The sequence below is a fragment of the Clarias gariepinus genome, chromosome 19, assembly GCF_024256425.1.
Source record: "Clarias gariepinus isolate MV-2021 ecotype Netherlands chromosome 19, CGAR_prim_01v2, whole genome shotgun sequence".
Taxonomy (NCBI): domain Eukaryota; kingdom Metazoa; phylum Chordata; class Actinopteri; order Siluriformes; family Clariidae; genus Clarias; species Clarias gariepinus.
The window spans coordinates 29,272,177-29,300,000 of record NC_071118.1 but is presented as its reverse complement, the minus strand read 5'-3'; the positions used below and the strand labels follow the sequence as shown (position 1 = coordinate 29,300,000).

The window sequence follows — 27,824 nt, the reverse complement described above, 5'->3', positions numbered from 1 at the left end:
CATGATGCAGGGGATGTAGGTCTGGATCAGGAAGAAGCCCATCTTCCTCTGCAGATGGAAGTGAACGGTCATGACGATGTATTCTCCTGCAGACGACAAACAGGAACTTGTTTGAATTTAGAATTAGAAATAAACACGATTTACATTTTAATGCTGAATTTACTTTTATCCTCTCAGCTTGTCAGATTTATTAGCCATCAGATGAGTTTACAGAGTTCTGCTGCTCTACCTGGCACTAGCATGTTTGATAATCTCACATTTTTAATGCAGCAGCAGCAATGCTCTTTTTATTTGTTTCTGCCCAAATGATCCATCTGTTGATAAGTTGTTCCTCTCTTTAATACCGTCATGGTCTCACGTCTCACCCGTGTTGGACTTGAGCTTTTCGCTCGACACCGTCTGTCCAATCAGGTCGTACTGCAGGAGGCTCGACGACTCCTGAGGCACCTCCACAGACGACGAGGGCCCTTTCTTCCAAGTGTACACTATCTCACTCATGGGGTAAGCGTCTGTGTGAAGACACAGGCGAGAAGGTGAAGTCAAAAATCAGCAAGATTCTGATCACTATTTTATTCAACACACAGACGGTGACATGCGGTGAGATTAAAACAGACGTACAGCTGCCAAACTTCAGGGGACAGGAGTGTCCGTCCATGGGGAAGTTGATGAGCCTCATCGGACACTCGGCGTTGATGGTCAATCTGAGGGAGATGAAGGTCACAAACACAAACTCATTCATTCATAAACATGTGGCTCATTATATTGCAATCAGCCATGATGTCACTGTCCAGCCGTCTGTCAAATACCAAGCAACTAAATCATATCAGACTTTATCTTTTTAAGTTATATTTACACATTTTTACATTTTATTTTTACTTAAATTGTTACATTTACCCTGCTAGTTTGGATTATGATTATATATTAATATTAATACTTAGTTATTATAGTTATAATTGATATTTATACTATTATTGGTTATTATATTAATATTATTTAGATTTTGTTATAAACTCACCTTTCCTTGCTTTGTCTCCTTGTTATCTTATTTCACCGTATCTTATCTTGTCTTATCTTACCCTATGTTGTGTCATCTTTACCTCATTATCCACTAACCGCATCTTGTCTTGTCTTGTCTCGTTTTTTCTAGTCCTCTCTTCTCCCAGGATTCTGGGCTTTTTGGGGTCTTAACATGCCAAAGTCCTGAAAATTGGCCGACGTCTTAGATTCTGCTGCTATTAGGATGCTGGGAGTCACATGAAATTTTGCTGTACACCTCATACACACCTGCACACATGCACGATTACAAAGTGCTTGGGCCCACTTATTATTGCACTCAACTATATTTATTATCTCATTATTAATCTATTGTATCTTATTTTATTTGATTATATCTTGTCTTGTTTTTTTTTATCTTATCTTATTTTATCTTGTCTTGTCATGCTTTGTCCTTTTATCTTATAAATACTTGTCTTATCCTTAAATTGTTTTTTTCTCTCTTTTCTTATCTTGTTTTGTTTTGTCTTGTCTTATCGTCTTAACTAAAGTTGTCATATCTTATCATTGTATTATACCATTGTCTTTTTCTTCTCCTGTCCTACCTTATCCTATTCCATGTTGTCTTATCTTGTCTTGTCCCATCTTATTTATATTGTCCTGTTTTGTCTTAGCTTGTCAATCAAAAGTTATCTTATCACTGCTGTATCTTACTTATCTTGCCCTGTTTTGTCCCTATCTTGTCTTGTCTTAGCTTGTCTTATCTAAAGTTGTCCTATCTTATCATTGCTGTATCTTATCTTGCCCTGTTTTGCCTTATCATGTCTTGTTATATTTTATCATTACTGTCATACCATTACCTTATCTCGTCTTGTTCTTTTTATTTTTATTTTGTCTTTCCTTATTACTCGATTGTTCCACAGCTCGTCTCTCAATCGCTTCATAATTAAATGTAGTTTTTTTGAAAACCATATATATACCAGTGGCTTGCTGTGTGAGTGGGGGAGGGGCGAGACAATAAATCTTAACAGAATTTTAGACAGAAGTTTATTGTTGTGTTTTTTGTGGAGTATTATAGAGTATGTGCCGAGCGTGTGCCAGAGCGCGGGTCGTGTTGTTTACCGCATGGTGTAGAGGATGGTTCCGTTCTGCATGATGCGGAACAGCTTGTTCGGAGTCGTCATGTTGTGAGCGATGGAGCGTTTGCCGTTTCGGAAGAAAGTATCTGGAGTCCAGATCTTGCTGACCATCAGGTTGTTGAGACGCAGGATCTCGATGGGACCCTCGAACCTCAGACGCTCGTCTACCCACGTCTGACGGAAAAACGCGTCCATAGTGTACTCCTGTGGACTCAAACAATAACTGCATTAATACAAAAGCTTTAATACGTTAAAAACACAAATCAGTTTAATTTACATGGAGGAAAATACGGATAATTAAAATTTTTATATATTTTTTATTATTAAATTTACATTCTGTTTTAAGTAAAACAATAAAAAGTATTAAAATATGTTAATTTTTGCATAATACACAACATTATTAAAGAGTAAATGAATAGTTTCAATAGATTATATTAATATATTTATTCTGTTTATTTATTTGCTTATTTTTCATTTCACTTGTTTGATTTGCATTGTTAGTTATAACCTTTCTTTCTTTCTTTTTCACTGTTTCTCCTCATTTGCTTTTCTTTTTCTCTCATGTCATTCTGTTTTCTCTCATCTCACGTCCCTTATGATCGGATCCACATCAAAGAAAACAAAGCATCACCTTCTGACCAATCAGATTTGAGAATCCAAAAGTCTCGATCAGCACGGTGATCAACACGCCCACGTGTCATAGGTACATAACAAAAACATGTTTTTCACACGTCTGACTGTTTTTACTCACGTACCATTTCCACGTCAGACACGGGACCGAAGCTGGTGACGAAGATGTCTGTTTTGATTTCTGTGACGGGACCTGAGTGCAAGATATTAAATAATTATTAATAAATTAGGGTTAAGAACAAGATCCCTGCCAATTTAATATTTTATTATTACAATGATATTATTATTATTATTATTATTATTATATTTTTTACTTTTTTACTCCAAGCCTTAATCTCGGGCATAAAAGTGTTAAAAAATTTCAGAACTCAACAAGCACAAGGAGGAGTGAGGTAACAGTTATCGTTTCCATAGCAACAGCTCACTCAAGGGGGCATGTACACCGAACAGTCCACAAATAATAATTTAAAGTCAATTTTAAAAGCGGTAAAGTTTTCATTAAGTTACAAGACATTTATTTATGTAGCATGTATGGAAGGAGTCTCCAGTGTCAGCCTGCACTGTGCTACAGTCAGAAGTAAAACTCTCAAGCTTTCTGACATCCTCAGGACATTTCTCTATACCTGGGGTGTTTATTACGTGAGCAATGTGTCATGTGATAAACCACAATATTTATTTATGTATTATTATTAGTAGTAGTACTAGTAATAGTAATAAATTATTATTTATTACTATATTATTAAATATTATAACAATTTAAGTATGAATATTATGCATAAAAAGTGATATATAATAATATGCTAAATTATTAGTTATGATATCATCCTATGATATCATTATGATATAATAATAATAATAATAATAATAATAATAATAATAATAATAATAATTAGCTCTAGCTGCAGTCTTTACCTCCGAATCCGGGTCTCAGCCTGTTGTCATATCCGTCCAGTAATCTGTCCAGAATCCGTGTGATGTTGTCCAGATAGAACTGAGGGTCAGATTCGGACCAAACTTTCCCCGCACTGCACGAACGAAACACAACATCATCATGAATAAAAAGCTTTAAAAGTTGTTAAAAGTCATTAAATAATAAAGCGATGGTTTTATTACTTACCACGAGAGCAGAATGAGAATGTGTATGAGAGCCATGGCTGGTCCTGAGTGTGTGTGTGTGTGTGTGTGTGTGTGTGTGTCCTTCGTGTCAGCTGGTGGTGTGTACAGCTCATCGCTCAGAGGCGGATACAGGAAAAGGAGCACACTTTCTGCGATTTTTGTGCTCGGCTGGAGAACCACACCGCAAAACTAAGAACAGAGTCCATTAGCTCCAAGCGAGGCTGTGACGCCTAATCGGTTTATATCCTGATCTTAGTCTCTTATTCACCTTTCATTAAGTTACACCCCCACATTTACACCTTTAAGTTGAGTCTTAAGTGCGTCAGACGGCTGTTTTGGTTTTATCATTACCTCCAGGGTGTTATAAATTGAAACTAAATGATTTAAAGCTATTTTAAGCAACAGCACGAGCTCATAGAGGTCGCCTTAAAAACGTCAGAGTGTTATTACATCATCAAACACGAGAGCCAATCAGGATCCAGTCTGCAAATCAAGCCCACGCAACACTGCTTGATGGATGAAGAGAAGTGTGTTGGTGTGTGTTCATTCGCTTAATTTTAATTTTCTTTGGTTCAGTAACACTTCTTATGACTGAAGTATTTATAACTCATTATAAATGCAACAATAGCACATGACATGGCATACATAATACTTTATAATGCTGGCACTAGACAAGCAAATTTACATACTGTACATAACTCTTTATAGATGACATTCATACATCTGTTCATCTGTTTATATGGGATTTTATAACGCAGCTATACATGAACCCTGTACTCATAATGCACTTTACACAGCTTACATACAGTAATATCTCATAAGATCGAATGTAAGAAGTTATATATGAATCTTACATCCGTGATGCTTTCTAAATTTATTAACAATATCTGATACGTCACACATAACTAATTATAGTGTTGACATAAAGCAATTATTAGCTTACTTTTAGGTTACATGGATAATATTTAAAAATAAGGCATGAATAAATAATGCCTCTCGGGTCAAACCCAACCCTGTATACTTCTTTAATCCTAATGTCTTATTTACGCATTTATAGCATCTTCGTCATATACATGTATGTAACATGTTTTACAAGCGTAGGCAGGCATAAACCTTTATAAATACTTAGAGTTTTGTTTATAACACTTTTCAAAGCTTATGTGTTACCGTCTAAATGCCTCGAGCATACATAAGACCTCCTAAGGCGTGTCCTAAGCAGGTATGATCCCTGCATTAGTTTGTCATAAGCACACATGCTGCAGATCATACAGTAATAGTAATACAGTAATAACGCAGGTTTAGCTTCATGACTAACTTATAGAGCGTTACAACATGTCGTTATACGCTGCTTCGTTATAAACACGTTGCCTGCATTATCTGTTTTTGGGCTGACATTATAATGCATTATGAAGTATGATGTCATAAAGTCATCAGCTGGTGCTTATAAGGCATTATGTATGCTACATAACACCTACCGAAGTCCATGTTCATAGACTTTCACATTAGAATCACTTTGCACAAGAAGACAACATGGTGTTTAGGTTGGGGTGGGGCTACGGGTGTGGTTCAGGGTGGAGTTTGGGGCGGAGCTATTTGGGCGTTCCTGTCTTTATTCATCTAAAACAAAAGCTAAAATAGCGCGTATAAACTGAACCAGCGAGTGTGACTAGATGGAGCTTGAATCCTGATTCTGTTTATTTCCTTTGGAGGCGGAGTCTCAGGTTATAAAATTCGGAGTTTTTGGCAGAACGTGTGCTGCAGTAACTCCATCTCTGCCCGGAGGTAACTCAGGGATCAGTGGTGATCCAACCTGCTCTGAATTTGGCCAAGTCGTTTGTGTAAACAGAATCTTTATGGTAATAAAACCTCTCAGGACGATGGAACTCATAACAACACAAACGGATCCGACGCAGGAGTCCGCGGTGTAAAGTCGCTCGGCGAGGCATGAAAACAAAGGAGGAAGTTTAAAACTGCGGCCCGTCGGCCACGGACTCGTCGTTTCCTCCCTATTGCTTCATTTTTAAAGTATATTTGATCCTGTTTGAAGCTGATTTGCAGCCAATTACGTCGTCCCACAAGCACTCATTATATTTACACCCAGGACAAAAAAATAAATAAAAAATCAGCTCTTCTGACGAACCAAAGCCAAAAGCCTGAGCTGGGAGTTAATACAGCGATACGAGGAGAGGAGTGCGATCTCCTCGTTAAATCCCAAAGACATAAACACTCGCTCAGGGTTTATTTAACCAGATTATCTTCTGAATTTTATCTGAAAGGAGAGCAGCTCTAAAAACAGATAAGTCCTCAAGCCAAAACACTCAGACGTTTGGTTAAATATAACACGAAAAGAGATGATTTCGGTTTAAAAAAAAAAAAAACAAGGGTTTAAATTAGCTTTAGATTCATAAACAATCATTCAGTGTAAAATAAAGTTCTGATGAAGACTAAGCATGACTACAGAATAATTCACTTTCATGCTCAAAATATCTGATGAAATACAACAAAATATTTTGTAATATATTTTAAATACATATATATATATTTTTTTTTGCTATAAAAAAGCTGTGGTCTGTTTTTTATTATTATTATTATCGTTATTAGTATATATTTCTCTTAATCTTTTTCAGTCTTAGTAATGGAATTTGCATTTATGGTTCGGAAATGTTACATTTTAAATTTTGGAGGAATTTAAGTGAAAAGTTTCAGCATTTAGCCAAGATTGAATAAAACTTCTAAATCAAAACTTAAGTTAAGCTTTTATTCGTCACATGTACATTACTGCACGGTGAAATTCCTTATGCTTCACGTATCCCAGCGTTTATTAGGAGGCGTGGTCAAGCCCAGGGTCAGCCAGGATACGGCGCCTCCTGGAGCAACTCCCCGTTCTCACATCAATCATAGCGACACGAGCCAATCATAGGCCTCTGAGAGCTCAGACATGCGGAAGGGGCGGATAGCACAACAGCCCCTGAATGTGGGTAGATTTTGAATGGATGATCTCAGTGTCTTTGTATGTATAGAAGGTTAACACACACTTCGTCCTCCCAGGCTGGTGACCTTTACTGATTGGGGGGGGGGGAGGGGGGGCTTATACGATTAGAGTGGGGATAAAATCAGGGAAGAATCTATACATATAATAAAATTGTAAAGTGGGCGTGTCTGTACAGTGAAGATATTTGTAAAAAAAATATTATTGGGGGATGTGATATAGTTAATAGAACGCATCAAGATGTTTTTGGAATTTTTCCTGTCCATCTGTTTGTTTGTGCAGCATCACATAAAAACTACTGAGAGAATTGGGATTGAGTTTTTATATAGTAGGTGTATTCGGCCGAGTTTCAGGTCACATACTGTATAGGCTTTGTTTCTTTGCAATCGGCCCATGGGAAGAGGAGATAAACTCATTTGAAATTTAAATGGAAAACGCCCTTATATCATGAAAACAACAATCGACCTTGAAAATATCGTTAGTTCATCTCAAAATTCAACAGATGGCGCTGTACATATTTGAAAACAAGCTCAAGAGTGTAAAATTTAATTCCATGCAAACAAAGTTGGGTGCACAGCTACTAAAAAATTATTCTAAACAAGCAAACTTAAAAATAAAGAATCTGGTCAAACCTGATTTTCCAAGATACAAATGAATGTAAATGCGGATGTAGATTTTTACTTCATTTTGTTTTATTGTCTCAGTGTTTATCAGTTATTCCTTTTCATATTCATTTATTGTATTTATTTTCTTAATAATTTCATTTCTTGCAGTTATTTACTGTAGTGCATTTTTGTCACCTTTAATTATCAATTTTTATTTAATTATTTATTTCCTTCGCAAAGCTTTTTGAAAACCATCTCATTTGAACCAAAACAGAAAAAATATATATACAAATTATGGAATGTCATATACATTATAAAATTGAGTTGTGTACGTTTAGTTTTTTTGTTTTTTATATAAAAAATTTCAAGCATCTATAAATGTACATTTTTAAAAAATAAAAACAGCCGCTTGTTCATTTACAGTTGAATAAAGTCGAGCTATTTCTTCCCTCTCCCTCATGCGGTGGTGTTAATCGTGGAGCTTGGGGTAAATATATCCGTCACACGAGAGGATTTTAAACCTAAATGGCACAGATTCAGGAAGCTGAGCAGGAAGTGGAGGCCGGACGCAGATCAATGAGAACTGGGAGGGAACCCAAGCCGATTTGGCGAGCGGAATGCGAACTCGCGGGATAAAGGTGTGCCAAATGGGCGCTAACGCGGCCGACACCACGCTGCTGCGGCCAAATGTTTTTCTGTTCGCTCCGTATGGAGGCTGAGGCCCGATAAAGCCACACACACAGAACACAACAAAGGGCGCTAACGCAGAAATACTGGAGAAGACGAGGTCACGTGATCAGTATTAAACCTGTCATGTGACTGAAACTGAAATGTGCTGAACATATAGTTCCTAAATAAACAAGATCATCCTCCATCATTACATATCACTGTGTGTGTGTGTGTGTGTGCGTGTGTGTGTGCGTGTGTGTGTGTGTTACGGTAAAACAGAAGTAGATTATCTGTGTATAGTTTATAAATTTATACATTTATTTTTATGGATTATGTGTAATAAAGTTCCTGATGTCACTGACGCTATAGCAGCTGTAAACACTCGCTCTGTCACCGGCCTCGCTCTAGTCTCTCTCTCTCAGAGATAATCAGAGAAAGGGGTGCCATTACTTTTGCAGAGCAAGAGATGGACTATAGTTAGCAAATGTACGCGTACGGACTGGCCTGTATAACAGGTCGAGTGTGTAGAAGTGTGTGTTAATGAATATTTGGGTACATTAGGGCCGTCAGGACAAACATTATTTTTTTTTAGTAACTGCCGAATTAAAATGATTTTTAAATAAAAAATAAAGTTTTTTTTTTTTTAAATGTGCAAAAAAAAACAACAACCAAAAATATAAATATTTTTGCCTCTTGGTGTGAATAAATAAATAAATAAATAAATAAATAAATAAATAAATAAGTATTCTGACCCTAGGGGGCAGTAGCGCTCTGTTACAAAGCAATCAAGACAATGTTTTAGCTAGCTATTTTAATTAATGCAATATTTATACTTAATTGATGGTATACAATATGTTGTAAGTAAGTTAAATTAAATTAATAAATAAAAACAACCATACTTGACAGCCCTGGGGGTTGGCGTGGGGTGTGACATTAAAGATTCAATCGACTTATTATATCAGATTTTTGAGCCTCTATAAGAGTTTGGCATTAACACACACTCTGTGACTTTTCTTTGCAAAAACATGGCAGCTTTGTGTTAATTGGGGCTCTGGGTTACTGATCAGAACTGTCACTGTTGAGTCTTTGAGCAAAGCTCCAGGGGGCGCTATATATCGACTGTATCCTGGCTGACCCCGCGCTCTGACACCAGATATGTTTAAAAAAATGATCATGTCACTGTGCTGTTAAAAGGTGCGTGTGATAAGTAATTTAATCTTAAAACACTTCCAGGTGTGCTGTTATAGAAAAAAAAACAACAACAGTAAGGTGATGTGGATGTGCTAATTGAGTTGCTGCTACTGTGGAATCTTTATATGACTGAAATAAAATGTTGAATATAATGTATATTATAACAAAAACAGAATTTATCATAAAGAGTAAATGTGATTTGATTAATTTACCAGACGGACGCTGTTATTCTTAAAGAGATCAATATTAATGAATTATTGGTATATACTGTATATGCAGATTATACTGTATGCACATTACTGTATTATTATTATTATTATTATTATTATTATTATTATTATGATTGTCCTTGATGTTAACGAATGAACAAACGCTCAGTGACGTCACAAGGAGGGTTTTCTGGACAGACGTTTTAAGGCTCAGCTGTAGGAACTCAGACCGTCACCATCTTGTGTTGGTGCCAACTCAACCGCAGTTAATCCATGAATGGGCAGATGGGTGGAGCAAATAGTTGCAAAAGTAGGTTAGAGTATATGTGGAGGTGGCTAATGTTAATTCATGAGCTAATGTGTTTAAATGCACTCGGTCATCCGTACCCCACGCATGTCTCGTGCCAACTCATTACATTTCTCGCGGCAAGTTAAACTACAACGATCCCCCTTAGCTGGTTAGCTAAAATGCTTAGCAAACAGACAGCTCTCAGTCAAATTAGCATGACTGTATGACGTAATATAATTAAAACTGTTGAGTGGAATAAAATTTCACCCCGTACACAGTTGGCATGAATGTGAAACCTACAGTAGCGATGGAAACTAAAACCGTGTTTTTTAACCCGAGCCTTCATTCGTTTTGGTGCTGCAGCGTTGGCTTCATGTTTTAGAACCGGAGGTCGCCCCTTATTCCGCACAAGTTAGGGTAAGGTTTGAGGGCGGAGTTATGGGCGGAGTTGTGGGCGGAGTTGTGAGCAGCACTCAAGTTTGTATCGTTTCTTCTAACCGCATTCGTACTTAATTGAAAACCTCCAAACATCTCACTCAGTCATTCAATATCTTACACATTGTTAATGAAATTACGTTCAACGATTTTCTTTCTCTTTGGATTAATTTGAATGAAACAGAAAAACAGAGATTGGAGTATCGAGTGCTGCTGAGCTGAAATCCATGAGCGCAGCTGATGAAGCAAAAGGAAATCGTCGGAGTCACGGCTGTAACACGCGTCACCCGAAAGACAGGCGAATCCTAGCTTCATTATTTTTGCATTGATTTCATCTGATTCTGGCCGTAGCATTAGAGAGCAGGTTACTGATAAACCAGGTTTCTCTGGATGGAAACTAATCAGTGTGGAAAATTTTCCATTGCGATCCTCAGTGAAGACCAGCAGGTTTATCTTCTCCTGGTCTGGAGGAGGCGAGTAATGAAGTGTGAATTCTGGATAAAGAACTTCCTTTTTCTGGTTTTTATCTGCGCCATGATGCCGAACAGACGGCCGGTGCTGGCACGTCCTCGCTGCCAAAACCTAATCGATGCCAAAATCCACATCCAAAAGCGTGCCCGGTGCCAGGAAAGCCACGGTGAACGGGCAAAGCGTGAAGAGGAACAGCGTGACGGCCTCGTGACTGACGCAGCTTCAGAGACACAAAAATAAATACGACACAAAAACAAACAAACACACACACACACACACACACACACACAAAAACAAACAGCATTAAAACTGACATATAATAAAAACAGATTGAATGTATGAAGATTAGGGAAATTCCAGCAGTTACAGTAAACTGATCCGTGGTCGTAACCAGGCAGGCGGAAAATCCCGGAAATCTGTTCGTCGCAAATTACACACCAGACAGACACGCGGGTAAAAATAAACAGACTGTTTTTATCACATCCTCATTACATCCGCTACATCACACACACATGCACACACCGCAATGTGATTATTATTATTATTATTATTATTATATTGAAAAAAAAATTTTTTTTATATTTTATTATATACATATATATATAAAATATTTATTATTATTATTATAATTATAATTATTATTATTATATTTTAGTAATTCTTAAATTTGTCATATTCCTTTATCTAACCAATATTAAAAAAAAACATTTATTAAAATATTATTTTTAATTATTTATTATTTTTTATTAGTGTCATTAATAACCAGCAAGTTTATGCCAGAAAATAAACCACTGATTCTACCTAAAGATGTCGTGGAGCCAAAATGAATAAAGTTGACAAAATCATTTACAGAAAAAAAAAGAATAAATAAATAAATAAAAAGTTGTTATTTGCATAAGTATTCACCCCCTGTTGGTGCAAAAGGCCTAAATTAGAATCAGCAGTGACATAACAACAGCAAAGCTCATTAGGGTCAAGCTGTGACCCGACTCTGTACACTTCACAAATACGACTAATATAATCAGTTTTTTAAGGAATGGAAGGGAAGAGAAACAGGACACAGGACAAGAGTTCACAGGACAACCTCAGACTGACCACTGCACACAGCCGGAGTTTATGGACGAAGGGGTGAGAAGTGGAGAAACGTCTGATAAAGGTTTTTCTGGTATAATGAAAACCCAATTAAACATTTTGGCCTCGGCTCAAAGCAATATGTTTAAGAAAAACCCACCACTAAGGGCGCGAGCCACAGTGAGAAGCATGGTGGAGGTGGCACGGAGGCGTGGCCATGCTGCTGCTCCTACACAGGGAGACGGATCAGGGCTGGGGGAGACGGAGCACAGCTAACCGTAACAGAACAGACAAGCTCTTCCAGTGTGTAGTGAGTAGATTATAGAAAATAAGGATGTAAAAAAAAAAAAAAGAAAAAGAAAGAAAAGCCCCCCCTCCAAAAAAAAAATCTAAATTAATTAATATAAACATATATGAAGCACAAAAATGGAAGAAAAGAAACATTAAATACATATTAAATTAAACAAATACACTTAATACAAACAATACACTTGCTCATAAACTATGAATTAACAAATATAAAACTAAAGGAACTCTAAAACTAAAGGAAAATTATATATTTTTATTTGTGATGTCATATTTATATGATGTGTAATTGAGAAGTAAACAAGAAATTAATGCAACAAATTGGTTTCTAAAGAATATTTACATAAATCTATGTATTTTTTAAAACCGGCACCTTTAAGTGACGTAACATATCTAATCAAGTCGAGGCTTGACATGGAGACACGGCTGACCGTCCTCATGAGTGTGTGTGCAGTGATAGCGATCTGCAACGTCGAATACGAACATTGCTCTAAACGTATGTAATGTTATAGTTCATATCTAAAGGCTCTCTGGTTTCAGCTCGTGGGGTTAATCTGATTTTTATTGAACAGGAAAGTTGATATAGAGTTTCTATATTCTGCACTATAGACACCAATCTGCTAATGGACGATGACTTCCTTTTATACGTCTGCTCACGGTCAGCAATAACAAATGAAGCACTGGGTCGATTGGGCCGTTGTCCACAGGCCTCCGAATCCAGGAGGCGTCGAGCTTCAGCCTGTTGTTTTCCTCCAAGTTTATAAGTGACAGGTCGATAGTTTTTAAATGAATAATTTATTACTTTTAAAACCACTGACCATAACTGGTGTATATTTAATAAAATGTGTCTATATATATACACTACCGTTCAAAAGTTTGGGCTCACTTGCAAATTTCTTTGTTTCTGTTTAGTGATTTATTTTCTTCATTCTACAACAATACTGGGGATTTCAAAACTATAAAATAACACATATGGAATTAGGTAATAAAAAAACAACAAGAAAAACAACTGTTAGTTGTTATTTTAAGACACAATATAATGAAACTGGCTCTCATGAAGGCCGTCCCAGGAGGGCGAGACCAAAACCTACCTCTGTCTCAGACCAGAAGTTCATTTAGAGTTATCAGCCTGAAAAATGACCAATTAACAGCTCCTCAGATTAGAGGCGTTATGAAGTCTTTACAGAGCAGAAGTAGCAGAAACATCTCACCATTAACTGTTCAAAGGAGATTAATGCATTTTTTGGACGCCTTCAGCATTCCTTTACAATGTAGAAAGAAATAAAAATCAGGAACAATCATGGAGTTAGAAAGTGTATATATATATATATACTAACTCACTGTTCTGATGGTCAGGAACATCCCAGGAACCATCAAGACAGAGGCAGTTGGAAGATGTTGGAACACCTGTCTTGGCCAGTTTTACATCACCATGGACTGAATGAAAGGAGCAGAACCTTCAGCAGAACCTCAAATCATCAGCCAGACAAGTGGACAGAGTAGAGTGTTCAGACAGGACAATAAGCCTAAACTCACATCAACCTCCAGCGCTTAGCTTAGCTACACTGCATTTTATTCCAACAGAATTTGAATGCAGTTATCAGTGTGTGCACTGAGAAGAAATCAGGAAATGAGAAATAAGGTACTTAGCGATTTTCTCTCAGCCGTGATTCACTCTTGCAAGGTGACCCTGACTGAGACACTCAGTGGCTTTGTGCTCCGTCCAGCGCGCTAAAACTCCCTAAAAGTGCCAGGTTACCATGTTTCTAACAAAATACTGTAGAAGTGGGTTAATATGCTGAGTAACAAGTTATTACATTATACAAAGTTAAATTAATACAATTTAAAAAGAAATCAAAACCGGCTCGTTTAGGTTGAGAAAAGGAAAAAGCTCTAATTAGGGTTTAATAATAATAGCGGCACGGTGGCTTAGTGGTTAGCACCGTGCTCTTACAAGTGGAGGGTCGAGGGTTCTATTCCCACCTCGAGTCTGTGTGTGTGTGTGTGTGTGTGTGTGTGTGTGTCTGCATGGAGTTTACATGTTCTCCCTGTGCTGGGTGGGTTTCCTCCGGGTGTTTCAGTTTCCTCCCACAGTCCAAAGACATGCAGGGTCGCTTAACTGGTGCTCGCAAATTGCCTGGTGTGTGTGTATGTGTGTGTGTATGTGTGTGTGTGTGTGCGCCCTGTGATGGATTGGCACTCTGTCCGGGGTGTACCCTGAGTCTCCTGGGACAGGCTCCGCCCCCTGCAACCCTGTATACAGGATAAAGTGGTATAGACGATGAATGAATAAATAAATACTAATACCCTTACTCCCAATAATAATAATAATAATAATAATAATAATAATAAGCTAATGAAAGTGATATGTAAAAAGGTTACCTTAAAAAAAGGGTTTTCAAAGTTTTTAAATAGTTAATAATGTTTGAAATAAATTATATTATTATGTTTAACACTTATTATACAGTTTAATAATAATAATAATAATAATAATAATAATAATAATGTTTTGGTGAAGTGAACATTCTCTGTATATTAAAGCCCATTATTATTATTATTATTATGATGATGATGATGATGATGATGATGACCCGTGTGTGTTTAAGTGTGTGTGTGCGCGCGCGCGCGCTGCTCTTGCTGCTTCTTGCCCCTTTAAACGCCGCTCTCTTCCTCCGGCTGCGCCACTGCGCATGCGCAAACCCAGCTCTCTCACCGCACCGGGCAGAAGAAGTTGCATCTCTTCAGTCTTCTTACAAATCTGGAACACAAATATATAAACAACATTATTATAATTATCATTTAAATATTAAAGAATCTATTTCTATAAAATCATGTCTGTTTTCCGGAGGAGGAGGAAATGGACCTGGGCTCGGGTTTGGGTTTTATTCGTGATGGTGGCTTGTGCGCAAAGGTAAGACACCTTTATACACACACACACACACACACACGCGCGCGCGCGCGCGTACACAGTTAATAAGATGAGTTTAAAGCCAGCCCGGTGTGTGTGTTTCCCGCTAATCGGAGTGTTTTTGTGCTGAAGTGTGAATGATCCCAGCAATATGTCTCTGGTGAAGGAAACTGTGGACCGACTGCTGAAGGGATACGACATCCGGCTCAGACCCGACTTCGGAGGTAATCATCAATTAATCAATCAATAAACAATCCTGTGTGTGTGTGTGTGTGTGTGTGTACAGAGTGGATGTGTAAGTGTGTGTATGAGTCTGTATGTGTGTGTGTGTGTGTACAGAGTGGATGTGTTTAATGATGGAGAGCGCGCGCGCGCACACACCGAGAGCGCGCACCTGTAGTACGACTTCAAACACCCCCCCCCTCCTCCTCCAACACCCCCCCCCCCCTCCCCCCCGCTCTGACCCGGTGCTCTGATACACCCCTCGGACCGGTCCATCTCGTATCACGGTCCTCCATCGGTCCCCTCCTGGGCTGCACTCAGGTCCCTGCTGAGAGTGTGAGACCGTCGTCCTGATGAGTTCCTGATGAGTTCCTGATGGAGCAGCACGACTCTGATGGAGCGAGCTCTCGGTCCTGATCCGGTCAACAGAACCGCATGTGATCATGTGATCGTCTTTAGTCCTGTCTGTGTTACTAAAACTGGGGATGTCTCTTCTTCTTCTTCTTCTTCTTTCTCCAGGTCCTCCAGTGAGAGTGGGGATGAACATCGACATCGCCAGCATAGACATGGTATCAGAAGTCAACATGGTGAGTAGCCTGCTGGTGTTAAATCATTCCCAAGTGATTGCCATTTGGGAGATCTCCATCACACAGGAGGGTACAGGGGGTCGGGGGGGTCAGGGGGTCGGGGGGTCGGATCGTGGTGCGGAGACAGACGTGTGCGCCGATGCAGTCCACTCACGGTCCAAGACGAAGACGCTTTTCATAAGTTGTGGATGTTTTGAATGCAGCCCGAACATTTACATCCAACACCTACGTACAGTGTTGAATTAACCCTGAGGACCCTCATCGAACACCTACAGTACAGTTTTAAACTCTTAGTGTAGATTTTATCCTTTAATGTCCTGTGTTAACACTTACTTACAGTGATGTTTAAAACTCCTCCAGTATTAATTTAACCTTTAATGCACTCAGGTCACACCTACGGTACGGTTTCAAACACCTACAGGTTTGAATGAACCCTTAATGTGTTCAGTTCACGCCCACACTGATGGGGTAATCACCTACCGCATCACTGCGTCGTGTCACTGTTAAAGCTTTCCAATAGTCAACACCGTGTCGTAGGGTTCTCCGCAGAACCTTCAACAGCTGTCTGAGGAACCGTCATGATCAGTCACATCACCGTCTCTATAATCACACCTTTAAACTCTCAGTCTGAGGGGGCGTGGCCTATATATACTGTATGTATCCGTCAGTCTCAGTGAAGGAGGCGTGGATTACCACCACTAGTATTTAGTCTGTTAAGCTAACATTGAGTTGTTGGATTGACGTGTAGTGTGTCTGATGTCGCATTAACCTTACGTGTGTGTTAAGGTAGAACATGAATTAAACACTGTTAGCATGAAATAAATCTGAAATAATCATGCATGCATCGTCCAACTATCCTTCAGTGCGAAGGCTTAAACATCTACAGTGTTGAGGTAACCTTTAACCTGGTGGATTAACACCTACTGGGTTTAATTAATACCCAGAACATTGCATTAAACACCCGTAGCATTGACTGAATTGTAGTTCATAATGTTGGTTAGATGTTAATCAGTGTTTAGGTCAGTGGGTGTTAATTCTACATAGAAGGTGTTAATTCTGCACCGATTTATTAAACGCGGCTTTGTCGCCTTTCATCTCTTTGCCAAGTGAATAGGATGCACCTTAATCGTGGACCTGAAGGTGGTCGTGTCCCGATCCGTCCGCTCCGCCTTCCTCCCCTCCTCAGGTGTACTGCTGCTCTGTTTAAGACTTTAGAAACTTTATTACAGCGCGGCTCGTTTGCAAACTTAAATGCACTTTTAGTGTCACACTCATTGAGGGCAGTAAAATCTGCAGAGATAATGAGACGAGGCCGATGAGTAATGTCAGCTGCTGTCAGAGTGTTTATTAGGATTTGATGACGGAGAAGGCGAGAGAGAGAGAGAGAGAGAGAGACGAGAGAGAGAGAGAGACGAGAGAGAGAGAGAGACGAGAGAGAGAGAAAGAGAGAGAGAGACGAGCATGCCGGGAGGGGACGCAAGACTTTTCTGAATGCAAGAGCACCCCCTAGTGATGATGTTGTGGTTTGTGTGTGAGCGAGAGAGACACAAAGATCGAGTGAGTGTGTGTGTGTGTGTGAGTGTGTTTGTGTTTGTGTGGGGGTGAGTGTGTGTTTGAGGTAAAGGCAGTGGTGTTGTTACGGTTCAGAGCTAGTTAAAATGAATCTAAAGACTTCCACTTCCGGTTTGTGTATCATTAGAAAGCGAAACGTTAGAAAGCGACAGCTCTTGCGTCTTTTCTTTTCCCAAACAAACGTGTAAAAAGTTTAGCAAAATTCTTGACACAACACTTTGTACATAAAAGTCATTTTAATAAATAATCTCTCGGTGAAAACGCATGCATTCAGCGGTTGTTGTTTTTTTCGCTCCTAACGAGTTCACTGCAATAATTAAGGCCCGCCCACTTTGCACGATCATGTCACGCCGCGCGTCCTTTCGGAGCCTTGATTCCTCCATTAAACATTAGTTTCTGAGGTTCGTCTCTGCAGCGCTCCGTGTTTCAGGACAACATTAATAACGACGCCTGCAGCCTCCAGCGGAGTGAGGTTTAGACGCTGTCGCGCTCGTGCTACAGGCGACTGTCCACTGGGTCTGTAATTTACAGCAGCTGATATACAGTGACACACACACACACACACACACACACACACACACACACACACAGCTGCTCCTGAGCCGTTTATGCCTGACTGTGTTCTACTGCGGTCCAGGTTAATATCCTGTCGCAGGGTTGCCAGGTCTCAATCCAACTCAAAACCATCTCGAGATTCAAACAAACTGGAGATACACAGACGTGTGTCAGTTCTCTTCCTCAGCGTCGGTGGGATTAAACCAGAGCGCAGAACATCATCTACTTCATAATCCATAATACTGTGTACACGTCTGTGTGTCTTACAGTTAACACAGCTCTGGAACTCTCTGTCTCACACACACACACACACACACACACGCTGCCTACTGCACCTGTCAGTTACAGTGAAGGAGGCGTGGCTTCTCTACCTACCATCAGGCATAATGAAAGTGGGTGTGGCCTGTGTACCTTTCAGTCATAGCGAAGGGGGCGTGGCTTATCTACCTGTCAGTCATAGTGAAGGAGGCGTGGCTTCTCTACCTGTCAGTCATAGTGAAGGAGGCGTGGCTTCTTTACCTGTCAGTCATAGTGAAGGAGGCGTGGCTTGTCTACCTACCATCAGACATGATAAAAAGGGGTGTGGCCTGTGTACCTTTCAGTCATAGTGAAGGAGGCGTGGCTTCTCTACCTACCATCAGGCGTAATGAAAGTGGGTGTGGACTGTGTACCTTTTAGTCTTAGTGAAGAGGGCGTGGCTTATCTACCTGTCAGTCATAGTGTAGGAGGCGTGACCGGTGTAATTTGTTGTTGCCTGTCAGACCACATATGGATCTTTCCATGCTCTTGAAGCGTGTGTGTGTGTGTGTGTGTGTGTGCGTGTGTGTGTGTGAGAGAGAGAGATTAAATGATGTCATTACAAGGCCAGGGCCCGTGCCTCGCTGCTCTGAAGGCTCAGTGTTTGTACTCACTCATCTGGATTAAACATTTCTTTTGCGCTACACTACCATTATGCAGCTCCCTGCGGCTAACACACACACACACACACACACACATAACCCTGACACTACGAGCGAGGGATCAGTGAACACAGCCGAGATAAACGAGGGGAAATAAAGAGATACGGAGCCGGACAGAAGTTGAGGAACCGAATACAAATCAGTAACAAACAGCCACGTCACTAAACCTGTAGAACTAATGAGGTCATCTTTATTAATTAATAACTTTTCCTTATATCATAGTTATAATAAGCAAATGAACTAATAATCATGTAATAATAATAATAATAATAACAATAACATAGAAATGGTATTGTATTAATGTAGTTGTGTAATTTATGTACTAAACAAACTCTGAGCCGTTAGCGTTAAACTCATAAACTCCACCAGCGCTTAGCTACATTAGCCTTACAACAAAATCAGAATAACTAAAGATATTGTAAAGAATATTAACTATAAGTGTGGAGAAACGGTCCGTCGGTACGGAGAGATGCTCGGGCAGGCGCAGGGTTCGAAGCGCTGCAGTGGACATTTTTATGTCTTTTATTAAACGCTGGAAGTGGATTATTCGAATGGAGCGCATTACTCTGCAGTATGAAGTTTACAGCAGGTATGATGTGATTACAGCAGGCTTTATAAAAGGTTAAACATGATTACAGGCGGTGGTGCTGAGGCTAAAGCTTCCTGACATTGTGTTTTCTGGGAAGGTCGTGTTCTTCTCACTGCTGCAGGGTGCACATGATTCATGATGGAGATGTTGAAATACAAATAAAAGAGCAAAAGTGAATCTGAGGGCCAAAGTGTTCCAGCGCCGCAGAGCCGGGGTTCACGTTTCTCCCTCCGAACTGTCTGTGTGTGTGTGTGTGTGTGTGTGTGTGTGTGTGTGTGTGTGTGTGTGTGTTTTCCCAGATTGTTCAGATCATGACAGTAAAATTAAATCTAATTTCTAGTAAAGAATTCGACTTCAGTGTTGGGAATCCGATCTAAACTTGAGGATACAGTTAGATCTGATCGAATTTTTCCACTCGGATTCCTTCATGGTTCTACAGTCAGATCCTAATGGTGGACCAGTAATAATGGTGAAGTCAGATCTGATTATGAAGGTAAAGTCATACCTGACCTTAACGTACAATCAGATCCATCATAATAAACTCATCAAATCCAATCTGTATCAGGTTATAGATCCTGGTCTCCTGATAAACCTAATGATCTAATCCTGACTCTGTAGCATTCGGGCTCCTGCGAGCCGGTGCTGAGGAGGACACGACCCCTGAGAAACACAGGGCTGATTTTTCACCAAATAAAAAACGTAAGGTTGTCAATAAGGTGAAGCTAAAGGTAAGTGTGTGCTCTCCATTGATCCACACAGGCTCAGAGAAAAGGAGAAATCTAATTTATCGATGTTTTGAGGATAAACACAAGGAAAGCTTCTGAGATTCTGAAAGGGGAACCTGAGAGGACCAAGAAATGAGCGTGCCATGAGAAACGTACTGAGAATTAAATATCTCTGAAGTGAAGTCAGAGTCAATCCATGTCCAGTCTGGGTCAAGCCGTACATCAGGGTCAAACCCCAGAGTCCCAGAGTCCCGGAGTAGAGACCAGCCTACATCCAAAGTGAAAATCTGACCAGAAGGACTCCAGACTCTGTTCCAGTCTTAAACCACAGACGCCAAAGTGAGTCCAGAGTTACGTAAAGTCTAATCGAGTCCAAACTTCCAAAATTTACTGAAGTCAGGGTCTAGTCGGTTGTTTCAAGCTGTAGAAATCGAGTCAAATTCAAAGTTCCATCTGTCTCCGGAGTCACAAGCTGAGAGGACAAGGCCAGAGACACAAACCAAAAAGACTAAGAGACCAAAACCAGAGTGAAAGTCATAAAGTTAGACTCAAGTTCAGGATCTCAACCTGTTTAGTCCAAGTAATGTCCAGAGTGCTGTGTCTGTAGAGTGTCTGCTCAGTTCCATTCACACAATGACCCGAGTCCTAGAGAGCAAATTTAGTCTAAACTCCCAGGTCTAGGTCTAGATTATCTAGAGACAGAGCCGTGTCCAGGGCTCCCCAATATATAGAGACCAAGTCGAGTCTAAAGCCACACTAAGGTTTGGACTACAGAGACCGAGTCAGCTCCAGACCCCTGGAGGATAGAGCCTGACTCGAGGCCAGAGTTTCAGTACCACATGATCTGAGTTGAGCCTAGAGCTCCAAACTTACAGCCTCTGTTTTAAGTCCAAAAGGTTGTGTGTAGAATCCCAGATTACAGAGAGATGGAGTCGAGTCCACAGCCCCAGGCCAAAAATATATAAATATAAAGTCCAGAGTCACAGTCTCTCCCACTAGAGTCTCACCGCTGAAATGATCTGGACCCACGTGGGCTTCTGTAGTGATCTGTTCCCCCTGACGGAGACGAGAAAGGGAGCTGAACCAACGTCCTGCTGGTAAACTGTATATTTGTAAGGGTATGTAAGGGTTGGTTCTGTTAGGATGCTCCCGTTTGCTCTGAGCTGAATTATGTGCTCGGTACACTCATCCTCTCTGGTGTGTGATCGACCCAGCCGCTGCTTCAATATGCTCGAAACACAACTGAGAAACCTCCATATGGCTTTAATTAGATATGAATAAGGCAGTTTGCATGATGGCTCACTGAGCAGCTGCCGTCTGAAAGAGTGTGGAAGACAAGATGAGGCGATGCTGATTGAATCTCTCTCTCTCTCTCTCTCTCTCTCTCTCTATCTATCTATCTATCATTCACTTCTGGCTAATGTGGAAATATATTAGTTAATTATATTTAAACTGTTTCTTATCAGCTTCACTATGAGTTTTCTCTCTCTTCAATATAACTTGATATATTTCCATTTTTAAAACACATTTTCATCACTAATAAGTTTGATAATTACCTCCTTCTTTTGTTCAGTTTTCATTTTCTCTTTTTAAAAACTCATTAGTGACTTCTGTATCTGTACATCCTGAAGTCAAACCCGAGAAACGCAACCTGTGAAGTTTGTCAAGTTACTATTTAGAAGCTTTTAAAGGTAGAGAGACGTTTAGAGAGACGTAGGCCTTTAAAACTCCATTTATTTCGGTAGTAATGAGTCGAGGTGAGAGTCAAATAAGGTCAAGTTACAAACCCCAGACCTTAAAGACAGATTTACTAGTCGTCCTGTAAGCTTCGAAACCGCAATTGAATTAAAAATAATAGGATTTTAATTTGGAGTCAAATTGTGGAGCTTCTTAATAAATTCTGAAATTGTGAATCATAAGATTTGAATTCTGGATAAAATTATGAATTATAATATTTAAAGGCTGAATCAAATTGTGTATCATAATTTTAGAAGATTAAATCTAATTATAATTCACAGGTTCTGAATATTAAATTAAATTGCGAATCCTCAGCCTTACAGATTCAGTCAAACTGTCAATCATTTTATAAGACATAATTATGAATGATCAGATTTAAAGGCCGAGTCAAGTGTTGAGTCATTTGAGTGGAGAAAGAAATGCATTATTATTATTATTATTATTATTATTATTATTATATGGACATTTCACCCTGACAGTTATTTCATTTCATCCATCTGATCTGTAAATATATTTAATTGAGATATTTTGGGGGAGTTGTCTGTTTCTGTATGTTATCACCACTTTTGCAAAAATTAAGTCAAAGTGCAAATCCTTAATTATAAACTTTAAAACTCAACTGAATTAAAAATAAACGCTTTATAAGTTGGAGTCAAATTGTGAATCATAAACCTTACAGCAGATTCAGTCAAACTGTAAATCATGATATTTTCTGTGTAATTATGACTTGAAGACCGAGTCTAGTTTCGAGTCATTTGAGTGGAGAAAAAAACATTTCACTCACCCTGACACACGTTATATATTCATTATAATAATTATTATACTGTTTCACATCCGTCAAACATATTATTTTATTTATAGTACAGACGCTTATAATTATTTCCTGTATTACTTTTGTCGAATCTTTTGGATCAGTCGACTATTAATGTACATTTTGACGACTCTGATTGCAGCTTTTAAACCCGATATGAAACCTAAATCACATTTCTGGACGATCATGAAGCTCGATTTTAATGTTAACGGCTGGAGGGAGAACCAGTGGATTAATGACTGTCAGCATGTGGCTGTAACCTTTTCAAAACACTGCGACACTGTGTGTGTGTGTGTGTGTGTGTGTGTGTGTGTGTATCTGGGTCTTCTTAAAAGGCTGTACATGATTCATCAACATGAGTCAATGCAGCGGGTTTAAAGCCGTCACTGATTATGTGAGTACGAAGTCGCAGTATATTATTATACATTATTATATAATCTAACGAACGCTGCACAACATGTAACGTTTGGGAATTGAACGAGGCTTTTTCTTCCGAGGAGATTGAAAATGGTGAATTTAGAGATGAGCACTGTGTAATGCTCAAAAACAAATCAGATTATCGTAAGCCCTGTGAAGTTTACTGTCAGAACAGAGAACAGAATCGGCTTCTTTTTTAATTCCTCGCTCGGGCTGGATGATTTAGAAAAAAAATAACAAAACTGATATTTATACAATAACTTTATATATATATATATCAGCACAGTATAAATATCACAGTCTGTAGGTTTTCTAACAAACTGCCTTTAGTACAACTAGTAGTAATGTAGTGAAGAAATACAAAAATAAATGAAAATACAAACACTAATATGTTACGTTCATAATGCACGCATGTAGATTCATTGATAAATTCAGTTTGATGAATATAACAGTAATTGTAAATGTACTGATGACAGATGGGTCTCACGGAGACGTTCTTTAAAAACAAGAATTTAAGGTCTAATGAGTTCCTGAATAGTCGTAAAGGTAGTGATAAATACTCAGGGACACTAACTGCCCCCAGAAGGCTTCTTCAGGGGTTTTTAAACGTTCATTTTCTAATTAAAGGTTCTCAGCTTCTGAGTTCTTAGTATCCGTAAGGGAAACACTTTAACTTAGACTTTTAAAGGTCACATATTATACTCCTTTTCAACAAGTTAACACAGGTCTCAAAGGTCCGAACAATGTGTGTGTGTGTGTGTGTGTGTGTGTGTGTGTGTGTGTGTGTGTGTGTGTTAATGTTCCAGCTGATATATTGCTCCGATCATGAGCTGCGGCGTGCATGAAAATCCCTCCGGTTACAAACGAGCGTTTAGTGTCTGTAGCTTTAAATGCAAATGAGCTCCTTCTCCTACATCCACCTGCTAAACGTCTGGAAGAACAAGATATAAAACAAACCAGTGAGGATCACAGATATTCTGTGTGATATCAACGACAAACACAGCGTTGTGCCATATTCTGTTATAATGATCCTGAAAAAACCATCCATTTTACCCCCATGTAATCTCTTACTCTGATGGGATTGGCCTAAACAGTTCTATACAAATCCTCTGGTACAAGCTGGATGGTATAGGGTCCGTCCACATGCCATGCAGCACCATCAGGGCTCAAACCCAGGACCCCCTGATCCAACACCTAATGCGCTGAGCCACCCCTGACCCCCGACCCTCTGACCCCCCGACCCCCGGGACAGGCTGAGAGCTCCTCAAAACTGTTATCTAAACATTAATCCTGCTTCAGCGCCCAATACAAAGAAAAGTTCAAGGTCATTAATAATAACAAAACTAATATGGAATTAGATTTGTGACAAAAAAATCATTGAACAATAATTTCAAAGTTTAACAACAATATTAAAAAGGAAAATAAAAATTTTAAGTGAATAAAAATAATTTCAAACCAAACAACTGTTTTTAATTTGCACTTCTGACACAAATGTAGGCGGGGCTTAGAGGACTGCATCCTTATTGGCAAATCATTTATGGGCGGGTCTTACAGTTTTACATTCTCATTAGCCAGCTGTTTATGGGCGGGTCTTACAGGCTTACGGGTTTATTGGCCAGCTGTTTATGGGCGGGTCTTACAGTCTTACAGGCTTATTGGCCAGCTGTTTATGGGCGGGTCTTACAGTGTTGCATCCTCATTGGCCAACTGTTTATGGGCGGGTCTTACAGTCTAATGGGCTAATTGGCCAGCTGTTTATGGGCGGGTCTTACAGTCTTACAGGCTTATTGGCCAGCTGTTTATGGGTGGGTCTTACAGTCTTACAGGCTTATTGGCCAGCTGTTTATGGGCGGGTCTTACAGTCTAATGGGCTAATTGGCCAGCTGTTTATGGGTGGGTCTTACAGGCTTACAGGCTTATTGGCCAGCTGTTTATGGGCGGGTCTTACAGTCTAATGGGCTAATTGGCCAGCTGTTTATGGGCGGGTCTTACAGTCTAATGGGCTAATTGGCCAGCTGTTTATGGGTGGGTCTTACAGGCTTACAGGCTTATTGGCCATCTGTATGTGGGCGGGTCTTACAGTCTTATTGGCCAGCTGTTTATGGGCGGGTCTTACAAAATTCAAATTCAAATTCAAATTTATTTGTCACATACACAAACATACACAGTACGAAATGTAGTGAAATGCATTATACGACTGCCATTGACCCTAAAAGAGAGTTAAATTTTACAAATAAGAAATAAATATGAATAAAAGAAATACGATAGAAATTAAATTACAAAATTAAATTAAACTAGGAAAAATAGAACTAAAAATAAAAATAGAAATGTGCTATGAAAAAATAGAACTAAAAATAAAAATAGAAATAGGATGTACAAAATAGAAATATACTGTGCAAATTGAAATATACTTTACGGTGTGTGCAAATATGCATGGAACAAAGTGTCTTAGTGCAGAGGTTATTAAAGTGTCTTTGTGCACTGGTCCAGGATGTAAACGTAAAACTGTAAAATGTAGTGTAGTTGTGAAGGTAGGTGTGCAAGGTTATTAAAGTGTCTTTGTGCAATGGTCCAGGATGTAACGTACGACATGTAGTGTATATATGAAGGAAGGTGAGCGTGTAATTGTCCATAGTGTTCATGGATGTAAGAAGATTGATAGATTTGACCAATTATGAAAATATTGTGTAGTTCTGCATAGTGGTGTGGTTGTGGTTGAGAGACCTTATCGCCTGCGGGAAGAAGCTCCTCCTCAGTCTCTCTGTGTTGGCCTTCAAGGAGCGGAATCGCTTCCCAGACCGCAACAGAGTAAACAGTCCGTTATTGGGGTGGCTGAGGTCCTTCACGATCTTCCTGGCCTTGGTCAAGCACCGCTTGTTGTAGATCGAGTGCAGGTCAGGGAGCTCGATGCGGATGATGCGCTCAGCTGATCGCACCACCCTCTGTAGAGCTCGTCTGTCCTGCATGGTGCTGTTCCCGAACCAGGTCGTGATATTTCCCGTCAGGATGCTCTCGATGGTGCAGGAGTAGAAATTCCTGAGCACCTTGGAGGGCAGTCTAAAGTCTCTCAAGCGTCTGAGGTGGTAGAGACGCTGCCGGGCCTTTTTTACCACGGTGTTGATGTGACAGGACCATGCCAGGTCCTGCGTGATGTGAACACCGAGGTATCAGAAGCTGTCCACTCTCTCCACTGGGCTCCTGTTGATGACGGGGGTCTGGTAGTTCCTCACCTGCTTTGTACTAAAGTCCACTATCAGCTCCTTTGTCTTAGGAGGTTCAGGAGGAGATTGTTTCTCTGGCACCAGTTCTCCAGATTTCCAACCTCCTCCAGGTAGGCCGTCTCATCGTTGTTCGTGATCAGGCCCACCACAACAGTGTCGTCAGCAAACTTGATGATGGTGGTGGAGCTGGTAGTGGCCACGCAGTCGTGGGTGTACAGAGAGTACAGCAGGGGGCTCAGAACACAACCCTGGGGGGCTCCAGTGCTGAGAGTGAGGGAGGCTGAGACATGTCCGCCCATCCTTACTGCCTGTGGTCTGCCAGTTAGGAAGTTGGAGATCCACTGACACATAGATGAGCTGAGTCCCAGGTGCTCCAGCTTGTTGGTAAGTGTGGAGGGAATTATGGTATTAAATGCAGAACTGTAGTCGATGAAGAGCATTTTCACATAATTCCCCCTCCGAGTGTCCAGGTGAGTGAGAGATGTATGGAGGAGATGAGAGATTGCATCGTCCGTGGAACGGTTTGGACGATAAGCAAACTGTAGTGGGTCGAGTGTGTCTGGTAGTGAAGAGATGATGAAGTCTCTGACCAGGCGTTCAAAGCACTTCATCACTACTGAAGTGAGGGCTACAGGGCGATAATCATTGAGGGAAGCAGGATGAGGTTTCTTTGGGACAGGAACAATGATGGACTCTTTGAAGCATGTGGGGATCACCGACTGAGATAAAGAGATGTTGAATATCTCAGTGAACACAGGTGCTAGCTGGTCTGCGCAGGCTCTGAGAATACGGCCTGAGATGCCGTCTGGTCGTGCTGCTTTCCTGGTGTTCACTCTCTTGAAGGCTCTCCTCACGTCATGCTCGGTGATGATGAACGCGCTTCCGGTGCTGGCAGTGACTTCCTGTTCAGCTCATCTGACACGTCTGCGTTTATCATACCGGATGTTGGTGCTTTATAATCCGTTATTGTCCTTAATCCCTGCCACAGGCTCCTAGAGTCACTCTGTTGGAGTTGTGACTCTAGTTTCCTCCCGTAGCGCTGCTTCGCCTCTTTCACCGCCTTCCGGACGCTGTATGATGCAGCCTTGTATGGTTCCATGTCCCCCGACGCGAGTCCTGTGTTGTAGGCAGCGGTGCGAGATCTCAGAGCATCGCGGATGGTTTTATCCACCCACGGCTTCTGGTTGGGAAACGTTTTAATAGTCTTTTTTTCTACGGTATCGTCCGCTAATTTCCCGATGAATCCCACAACCGCTTCCGTAAACACGCTGACGTCACCATCGGAGCTGTTTCTGAACATGTCCCAGTCTGCGTCATCGAGTGCGTCCTGTAACGCGGCCACCGATTGGTCCGTCCAGCGCGCGACCTCCCTCTGAACCGGAACTTCCTGTTTCAGCCTTTGTTTGTA

General features: G+C 40.2%; 2 protein-coding genes across 3 annotated transcripts in view; one reads left to right on the top strand and one right to left on the bottom strand.

Annotated features, from left to right (window-relative positions):
• The window catches only part of gabra6b (gamma-aminobutyric acid type A receptor subunit alpha6b), a 17,309-nt gene extending 13,100 nt beyond the window's left edge, over positions 1–4,209 (bottom strand). Inside the window, exons 1-7 of the mRNA XM_053478359.1 lie at positions 3,880–4,209; positions 3,675–3,787; positions 2,888–2,955; positions 2,116–2,336; positions 619–701; positions 366–509; positions 1–86 (exon numbers count right to left, since the gene is read on the bottom strand). The exon at positions 1–86 is cut by the window's left edge and continues 67 nt beyond it. Coding sequence (XP_053334334.1) covers positions 1–86; positions 366–509; positions 619–701; positions 2,116–2,336; positions 2,888–2,955; positions 3,675–3,787; positions 3,880–3,914 — 750 coding nt within the window. The 5' untranslated portion in view covers positions 3,915–4,209. The remainder of the gene's footprint in view (positions 87–365; positions 510–618; positions 702–2,115; positions 2,337–2,887; positions 2,956–3,674; positions 3,788–3,879) is intronic.
• Positions 4,210–14,839: 10,630 nt separating this feature from the next.
• LOC128507893 (gamma-aminobutyric acid receptor subunit beta-2) overlaps positions 14,840–27,824 on the top strand; it is a 70,341-nt gene continuing 57,356 nt past the window's right edge. For both annotated transcript variants that reach the window (XM_053479035.1, XM_053479034.1), the window contains exons 1-3: positions 14,840–15,024; positions 15,154–15,245; positions 15,763–15,830. In XM_053479035.1, coding sequence (XP_053335010.1) covers positions 14,945–15,024; positions 15,154–15,245; positions 15,763–15,830 — 240 coding nt within the window. In that variant the 5' untranslated portion in view covers positions 14,840–14,944. The remainder of the gene's footprint in view (positions 15,025–15,153; positions 15,246–15,762; positions 15,831–27,824) is intronic.